General features: G+C 46.1%; 1 protein-coding gene across 5 annotated transcripts in view; it reads right to left on the reverse strand.

Moving 5' to 3' along the window:
* The window catches only part of DGKD (diacylglycerol kinase delta), a 72,232-nt gene that overhangs the window by 53,958 nt on the left and 8,924 nt on the right, over positions 1–9,350 (reverse strand). For 3 of the 5 annotated variants that reach the window (XM_075032043.1, XM_075032044.1, XM_075032048.1), the window contains exon 1: positions 7,732–7,896. The exons of 1 other annotated variant lie outside the window; for it this stretch is intronic. In XM_075032043.1, coding sequence (XP_074888144.1) covers positions 7,732–7,887 — 156 coding nt within the window. In that variant the 5' untranslated portion in view covers positions 7,888–7,896. Of the gene's footprint in view, positions 1–7,731; positions 7,897–9,350 lie in introns of those variants that run through there. One more of the 5 variants, XM_075032041.1, reaches the window with a different exon arrangement.

Below are 9,350 nucleotides of genomic sequence, written 5' to 3' on the forward strand. Positions count from 1 at the left end.
ACTGTCATTATCAGATTTTTCCATATTTATGTATTAAACAACCTATGCTTTTAAGTTTTTTTTTCCTCATCCATTTAACATAGTTTTTAAAGGATAATCCAAAGTTTTTAATTTGTTTTTCCATTTTCCCTGTTTTAATGTCCTGCAAATACCTTTGACCATGCCAAGACATCTTGATCAGCACCAGCAACAACAAGGAAGATTAGCACAGCCCTGGGAACACCGTTTCGTTAACTTTCAGCTAAACAGAACAGAAAGCGCTGGTGTAAGTTCCCAGAATACTGATTTTTAATAAAACCTCAGCGATAGAGCTACACATTCAAAAATAATGCTCTGACCTCTCTCAGCAGAGAGCAGTTTGAAAAGCAGACAACATACCCTCCCTATTTTATCAGTCACACTTCTGCCTTTCAAGAACCAGCAAAGGTGGTCATCCCACAGGTCAAGACACTACCCTGGAGCTTGCAACACCTTCCTCAGTTCCCAGCTCCCCTGGGGATGCCCTGTGTGATTTTGTGCATTTGATACAAGAAGTATGCGTCTCGATTCCCCATATGGGGAATTGAGGTGGTATCGCCTCTCCCCACTAGAATATTACATGGCTAAATTTATTAAAACTTGCAAGACTCAAATACAATGTGCTTGATGCAAATATTATATAATCAAGATGGTGTTTCCTTTTTCAAAAAAAGCAAACCACAACATCAGAATAGGTATCAGATGTAAAATTTTCCAACTTAGCAATGAGACTGTGAGGAAATAAAAAGATTTCCTCCAAACCCAAATGGAGTAATCACTTATTAATCAATTACCTAACTCAGCAGTGGTAATCTTTTAGCCAGGCAAGCCACCTTTTTCCTCTCTGGATGAAAAGAGGGCAGCAGGCTTTGGACCTCCTCCTCTGTATAACTGCTTTCCTGTCCATGTGTAGCCCAGGGACTGCAGACAGTAAGCACCATACCCTGTGGAAGCACTGAACTGCTTCTGTGGAGGTGCAGCACTACTGAATTGGGCATGCACAATAAGGTCATTGCTTTTCAGAGTGCTTTATACAAAGCGTGTGAGAAGGGGCCACGAAAGATGGCAGCTGATGTGGATCACTGCTGCTGCCTCAGCTATTTGTCTGCCTGAAGCTGAACAGTCCTTAGATAATCGTCCCACAGGGCTGCAGAACCAAACAGAAGCATCTTCCTTCTTTAAGAGACACTTACATAAATTCTTAGTGAAACAAGAGGCAATAACCACTTAGTGGGGAAAAAGCAAGGAACAAACAGTATAAGCAGAAAGTTAATAAAAATTCCTTTAAATAATGGTTTGTGCATTTGAAACCTTGAAAAAACATATTCCAAGAGGAAGGTGCTTTCCAATTGGACAGTATTTTGCCCCGAAATTCCCGATGCTGCTGTGACACTATCTAGCATAAACTTTAAGCTTTCAAGGAAATAGGGAATACAAAAGTCTCTCTATCTCACTTCTGCTTTCTCAAGTATGCAGGTATATCGGCTATTTTAGAAAGAATCACATCAGATTTGTAATTAAAGAAGGTAAAGTTATGCAGTGTCTTACATGGTATACTGGTTTTTCTAATCAGGCAATCTGGAGATAGACATTTTACAGTTTTCATTTATAATCCACTACTCCTCTAAAGTAAAATATCAATGATTTTTTTGTAATAACAGGCTTTGGATAGGGGGAAATACTCTAAATATTTGACTTAGTTTTATTTAAAAAAAAAAAAGAAAAAAAAACTTTAATACCCATTTTATTTTGCCTGTAATTTTATTTGAGAGAACAATTACTAGCCTGGAAATGTACTTTTTAGCAACGTGGTCTAAGTAAATCTATGTTCTCAAAACATGGAAAAGTTTAGTGTTAGCTCTTTAGTTCCTGGAACCTGAACTACAGTTAGAAGGAATAAGAAAAGCTACAAGTGTGTGTGGTTTTGCGCTTTGTTTTGGTTTTTGGGTTTTTTGTTGTTGTTGGGTTTTGTTTTGGGTTTTTTTTTTTTAAAAAAAGGAAGTAACAGCTGTTGCTTTCACACAGCATCCAAAACTCTCCAGCAGTGAGGCAAACTTACAGTACACCAGTGGTAACAGTGCTGGGAGGCTTCCCAAATTTTGTCAGAACAGATGAGCCTGAAGAGCACGCAAAACATAACCTAGATTGAGTTAAGGGATGGAAACATTCTTACAGCTATGTACCCTGGCCTAAAATCCTACCTTTTCCCTCAGTGCTTAGAGGAGGAACTTCTCTGTTTGTGGTGTTAATCCAAGAAAATTCATGGCCTTAAACCTGCGCTCAAGATGTTCGGTTTGGATTCAATCACAAGAACTTCTCTTTTGCAACAATTACCTCTCTTTTAAGTGAAGAGTTCCCAGTTTCTACCTAGACTAAAGCATGAGCCACTACAATTTATGACATGTGAAGCTCCTAAAATGTCCTCTTTCAGACACCCTGTTGGAAGACAGCATAACAAAAACAGATAGACATTTTGATATGTTTCATGGGAAGATGCCACAGACAGAATGTGAATTAAGCCATAAATTCCTTAAAATTCTCTCCCCATTTGTTACATATTTCTTTTACATTGTCTCTTCGCTGAAGTGCATTGCTTCTTATAATACTTCTTTCAATACTTGTATCAAATGAATAAACTGCTCGGTTTCCTTATGCTAATCTCTGAAAACCTTAAAACATTTGCCCTTCAGAAATAAAATAACACTTCTTTACCTATAAACAGGACATTTTATATATTAGGCAATACAAGAAGAAATAAAATGAGCTTTCTTCAGTTGCTCACACTGCCTACCACATGTTTGAGAACTCAGTTTAGTCTGGTCTGGAAACTTGCATGAAAACAAGGAGAAACATTTTGTTTCCTCTTGCTTTTTCTTGCCTGTACACTTCAGGGTGGCTCCCAGACCTCAAAACTACTAATCAGAAAGAGAATCACAACCTCCCATAGTGCGAAAGTTATCTATACCACAGACTGCTACACACAGCATAGAAATTAGAAATTCACTAGTTCAGATACTCACCAAAGTCTGTCCACCGCAGCATAAAGCTTGGTACCAGTTAATTTATCCTGCTTTTTGTAGTATAAATTAACCTGGCATCTCTCTGCTACTGGAGCTAGACAGCTTCCAATAGTCCAGAACGTTTGGAGAGCTGCTCGCTCTGTTTGTAACTCTGTTGAAATATATACTGCAAACTTATCTTAAAAAGTTCAAGGCAATGATAAGTGGTTATAAAAACTAAAATATTACAGAGAAAATGCTCATAAAAGTAAACAGAAGTTAGACTGAATTAGTCTAAACAAGAAGTCCTCCTGATGCCACCCAAGGACGTTGCTGAAATCCTGTCTAGTAAACAAACTGAGATCTCAACATACCAAAGTCAGCACGCTGGAAATCACACCTAACTGATGAATGAAATGAGAAGATGGCCTATTCATCCACTCTCCTGCTTTCTGAGGTTTGTAATGTGACGTTTGCAATGAAAGGTCAAGCACAAAGAAAGAAGCATGCTTTACTGCCAGAGCCCATAAAAGGCGCAGTGCTCCACCATTTGATGCCGTCATCTCCCAGGACCTCTTTTGATATTACTGTATCTTCATCCCTGCCAGGTGACAACTGAGATGATACTACCACTTCAGCTGATTCCAGCTGAGTCCTCAACACTGCTTAGAAGGTGGGAGCGAGGCTCCTGCTGTTGCCTCTCCTCACACACATCATCCTTCTCTTATTTTATTTCATCTCTTTCCTAATTCCTATCCATTTAAAAATACTTTATCTTAGTTGACCAACAGTTTCTCTAGCTGCACCAATGCCAGCCTGAGACCAGGAGAAGGGCTAAAAGCATTGTACTATGAAGCTTGATGCTGGTACAAGTCTGACAGGTCTCAAAATGGCTGATAAAACACTCTAGGCAGCCTCTACTTCTTTGTCAGCTGAGACAACAGTTACACTACCAGCTATACCTGATCATATGAGATCTTCTTCTCCCCCCAGAATAATAATAATTGACTGCTAAACATACTTCTCTTACACCTTCTCTTCCAAACACTTAGCTTTCTGCTCCTCCTTCCCCTGCCCTGTATCTTCACAAGGGACAGTTTTTCAGCTAAACATACGTTAGCTATGATTTGCCTTCAGACACTGCATGTCAAAGTCACAGTACCTATACATCCAAACAATTCTATTTGCCCCACAGTATTACCACAACATATTTCAGTCAAACACAGTTGGGCAACCTGTGGACTCAGAGACAAGTTCACTGAAGTCTTCTGGTCTTGTAAGCAAGCAGCTTTATGTTACAGCATTTCTTAGGAAAACAGATGACAGGACCAGAGGAAGACAAACCTATCTTCAAAGTGTTTGTGACTGTGACAAACAAGTAAATTCTGAGGAACTCCACGGCTACAGCAGACTTTGCACTCAAGCTGAGATAACAATAAGCTTCCATGGTGATTTAACTATACTTACAGGCATGGTCTTGAGCTAACTACAGCAAAAGATGCGGTTAGAAAAGATCTATATCCTCAGGGCACAGCAAACGTCTGCCTGCATCTCCTACTGTCACTCTGACGGACCTGTCCAACAGCTTCCACAGCTTACAGTAGTCTGCACTCTGTCATTCAATAGACAAATTCAGAATTAGGTCTGCTTTTACAGAGGAAGCAAGCTCCTCAAAGTCTCATCAGAACTATGATTACTCACAGAGTTGTCTTTGCTCCTTGCCCTCAGGGCAAGGAAAAAGTATACATGCAGTAGCATGCAGAAAAGATGATGACAAAACAAAAAGACATCAACAAGCAACAGAACAAGTCAATCCCTGATATAGTAATACCTGGACTTACTCAGAAAATCTGACATTGTTTAATTGAAGGTCTTCTGCAGATTAACACACAGGAGGCTTAATAGCTATAGACAATATCTGTTTATAATCCTTGTTTTTAACATGTTTATGTTCGCATAGTACAAGTGGCTGGTTTAGGCTTTCTTCAGCCATGCTGACGCAGGAAGTGATGTAAAACGGGGCAAATGATGAAGAGGAGACATGTTCTGCTATATTCAAACAAAAGTAAAATGCAATGCACCTTTTACCTTACCACCTCTAACATCCTGCTGTAAGCAAGAGTTCCTACTTTAGCACCGAGAAAGTCATTGTCCTTGCTCTTACCACAGACACCACCAGGGAGATATTAAAAGTCAGACTATGGCATCCTTTCTCCCTTCCCACATGGGACCCCTGCCACAAGTGGTATTAAGAAATCATAAGATTCATCCAATCTCTAGCAAGACAAATTCATGTTACTCAGCACTGTGTGTGCAGGGAAAGATCTCAAAAGGCTTATTTTTTTCACAGCAGATTACAGACTAGATCAGGTCACCTGGTGCTACAGCACAGTTGAGATCTGCTTGATACACTAAACATCAGTCCATTTAGAGGACTTCACCATTTCCCATTGTGGCCAAAAGAACCATCTCACTCACACAGCCCAGACCCTCAGTGCCTTAACTCAAAGACTGACAGTGTCAGCAGCACTTTGCAGATGGAGGAAGCAGCCCCGCCATGCGTAATGAAGTGAGTGCACAGTCCTCACGTATGACCGTACTTTGTCACGGGGGTTTTCAGAACTAGGACCAACATAGCAAAACAATGACAAGCAGCAGAACGATATGTGTTTGAAAGTAGAGCAAACTAGCCAACAGAAAAAAGATCCCTATGAATAACACTTCAGACGCTACATCACGCAGAGACATTTACTCTCCTTCGCTATAAATACAAGATAAGCAACACTGAGCTAGCAGCATCAGCACTAAGCAAGCCTTCTACATCCACACAGCAGCAACTGTGCTTGCCCATGCTTCAAAGACAACAGGAAGGTGACAGCAGAAAAATAACTAACCTGTTTTTTCTAAGAAGAAACATATCACGTAACAGTCCAAGAGTTATACAGGACTTTAATGGCTACAAAGAGAAATCATGCAGCTATAGTAAAAATAGTACAGCAGAGGGCAACTCCCTATGGGTGGTTCCTAGCCTAAGGCTGAAGGAAATCTTCGCATCTTCTCTTACAGTAACAATACAGAACTACAGCTATAGTTGGAGAATACTGTTACTGCCCCTAAAAATGGCGTTATTGTTCCAGAACGAGCCACAGAGAAGTAAAATCTGATCGGGCCAAAGGAATCAGGGTGGAAAGGATTGTTACCTGACCAGGGAGGCAAAGCAGGGCAAAAAGAGCTGGGAACAAGGACTAATCAGCCATAAGATCACTGTTTGATCAGACAGGAGACTAAACATCACTATGGCTACAGAAAGGAAAAACAGTACAGTACAAGATGGGGAAAACAGAATGCAACCATGAAAAGGATGGGAAGATGCTGAAGGAGGCACACACTGACTGTAGGGGACAACAGCAAGGGCTGCACCTTTCAGAGCACAGAGCTCTGAATATGAGACAATGACTTGTGCCATGTCCAATAGTACCACAGGAGGGGGGTTAGCAAAGCGATAATGGGGGAGGGAACATTTTGACAGGGAGATACAGCTGGGGTGTGCAGGAATCGTCAAGGAAGGCACAGGGAGGTAAGGAGGAAGCCCCTCACAACTCTGATAGGGGGAAAAAAGGGGAGATGCAGCTCCAGGGGGTGGGGAGGAACAGAATGTCCTTGGGGGGTCAAATATCAGACAATGGGGGGCAGTACTGGGGGTCAAGAGCTCAAATCTGACTTCCACAACTCCAAGAAAATATTACAGGGGGAGAGAGTAAGGAAAGAAAGAGGTAAGACAGGGTCCTGTTGAGCCTGGGCACACTGACTGATCACCGTTAGGACAGAGAAGCTTCCTGGCAAGTCTGAACCTGGGCACTGGGAAGAAGGTGGCCTAAGCTGGGCTACTGGGGAGGGTGAGTTGGGGAGGTTCCTACATGGCTTCAGAGAGGCAGTTCAGGGATGGTACCTGCTGAGTGGTTGGGGGCAATTCCAGGAGCCCCTAGATGCAATTAGGGCCTCATTGACAGACCCTGAAGGGCATTTAGGGGGCAGCTGTTGACCACCACCGGGGGAAGAATTTGTTATGGAGATCCCTGAAGAGCACTTAGGGTTTTGCAAGTCCATGAAAAGCTGTCGAGGGGGTGTTGTTAGCAGGTCTCTGAGGGGCGGTGGGGGGGGTCGTCGGCACCTCAGGTGCAGGAAAGGGGGACACGAAAACGGCCGAGTCCCTGGAAGGGGGTGTGGGGGGGTCGCTGTGAAGGGTGAGTTGGGGGGATCAGCGGCAGGTCCCAGAGGGGCGGTTTGGGGAGGGGGATCGTCAGCAAGTCCCTGAGGGGCGGTTTGGGGGGGGGGGGGTCGCCAGCAGGTCCCTGAGGGGCGAGGTATGTGTGAGGGGGTCGCCGGCAGGTCCCGGAGGAGGGTGGGGGTCACCAGCAAGTCCCTGAGGAACAGGGGGTGAAGGGGTGGGGGTGGGGGAGTCGCCGGCAGCTCCCTGAGGGGTGGGGTTGCGGGGGTCCCTGGCAGGCCCCCGAGGGAGGTTGGGGGGGGTCTTCGGCAACTCTCAGAGGGGCGGGCTGGGGTCGCCGGCGGGCGCTCCCCGCTGCGGCGGCGCAGGCCGTGCCGGGCGGGAGGGGGAGGCGGCGGCAGCGCTAAGGGAGACGCGGAGGCAGAGCCGGCCACAGCGGTACCGGAGCCCGAGGCCCTGCCCGCGGCCCCCGCCCGCCGCACGCACCTTCTGACGGATTTGCCCGGATGTAGAGACTTTGCGGATGAGTTTCTGCGGGGAGCCCGGCTCCTGCTCCGGCTCGCTGTCCGACGATTCTTCCGCCGCGGCACTGGCGGCGGCGCCCGCCCCGGCCTGGGGCTGCGCGGCGCCCGCCGCCGCCATGCTGCACGGTGCGGGGCGGCGCGGCGCGGCCGGCGCCCCCTCCAGCCGCGCGCCGCGCTCTGCAGCCGCCCGCCCCGCCGCTGCGGTGCCCCCTGGCGGCAGCCGCGCCTCGCGCCCGATGGCGCAGGTCGGAGAGGAACCGCTGAGGCGAGGCGAGGCGAGACGGGCCCGGCCCGGCCGACTTCCCCGGCCCGGCTCGGCCCACAGCCCCCCACACCACGCGTTGCTAACCGACAGAAGCCCTCCCACCCGAGCATCGTTCACACTGGCCCCTGCCGGGCCAAAGCACCCCCGTGGCTGTTTGGAGCCAGAAAAAAGGGTTTCAGCTCAGACCTCTCTGATGAGGTGAGCCCAAAAGCTGGAATCTCAGCCCCCATTCTTGTGGTTGGTTCCAGCACTCCCACTGTTCCACCAGATTTAATAAAGTTCTGGGGATAAATCCTCCTCGCCCTAGGTAAGACCTGCTGTACCAACCTCCTGCACAAAAAGGTACTTTGCACCTGCTCCATCTTACACATCCTTTCAGTCACATACAAGGCTTGCTGCTCTCTCAGCACCAAAGCAGGCTCCTGCTGCCAAACACCACTTTTTCGGTACAGAAACACTCTTGCCTGACTCAACTTTTCCCCACACCATTCCCCATGGGCTCCATTAGCATGAGGTTAACTCAGCCCCAAAGCACTTGTTTCTCTAATGCCCCATATTAGCTGCAGCTGCAGGACAGTACAGATTGTTTCAGCTGGATTTCATGAGGATGTAAGAGGGGAAAGCATTTGTCACACCAAACCAGTCCCAGCACCAGACAGCTGAAGCACAGAGGCCACATATTTGATAAAAGCTGTGCTCAAAAGCAGCAGTTTCAGAGATGCTATCGCTACACCCCAGCGCATCCCTTCTCCTGGAGCTGGCAGGCTTTCTATAAATGGAGTCCCACCACATCAAAGGCACAGGGTCAGGAAATTGGATTGCTCTCCGCCAGCTGTAAATACGAGTAGCAGGCTACAGGTCTGACTTGGAAGATCAACGTAACATCAGAACCAGAAGAAAGGAAAGAGAAAAGCCAAACAGTTCTAGCTAGAGACCTCTTTTCTGCTGACAGAGGTCAGCACCTGCTGACTGAAGGGCAAAAGAAGAGAAGTCCAGCCTGGTCTGCAGGATGGGGAGCTGAAGGAACCAGCAGAAAGCCCTCGCTCTCTGAGCAAATGAACAAACATCCAGCATGGGCTAAATAAACAGACAATGTCTGAAAGTGCTTTCCTAAGGCCAGGCAAAAGAACAGATTTAATAACCATTTCAACTCCTCCCCATTGCACAGCAGCAGAGTGCACTATGATTTTGTTACACAGCTTACAGAAGTCATTGCCACAGATGAATTTGAGAGGAAAGTCACACAGTGGCAGAGGTGCCTCACAAAGTTGACATACAAGAAGAAAAAAAAGAATCAGGCCTTTAAGTTTGCTAGT

This window comes from Buteo buteo, chromosome 7 (genome assembly GCF_964188355.1).
Source record: "Buteo buteo chromosome 7, bButBut1.hap1.1, whole genome shotgun sequence".
NCBI classification, from domain to species: Eukaryota; Metazoa; Chordata; class Aves; order Accipitriformes; family Accipitridae; genus Buteo; species Buteo buteo.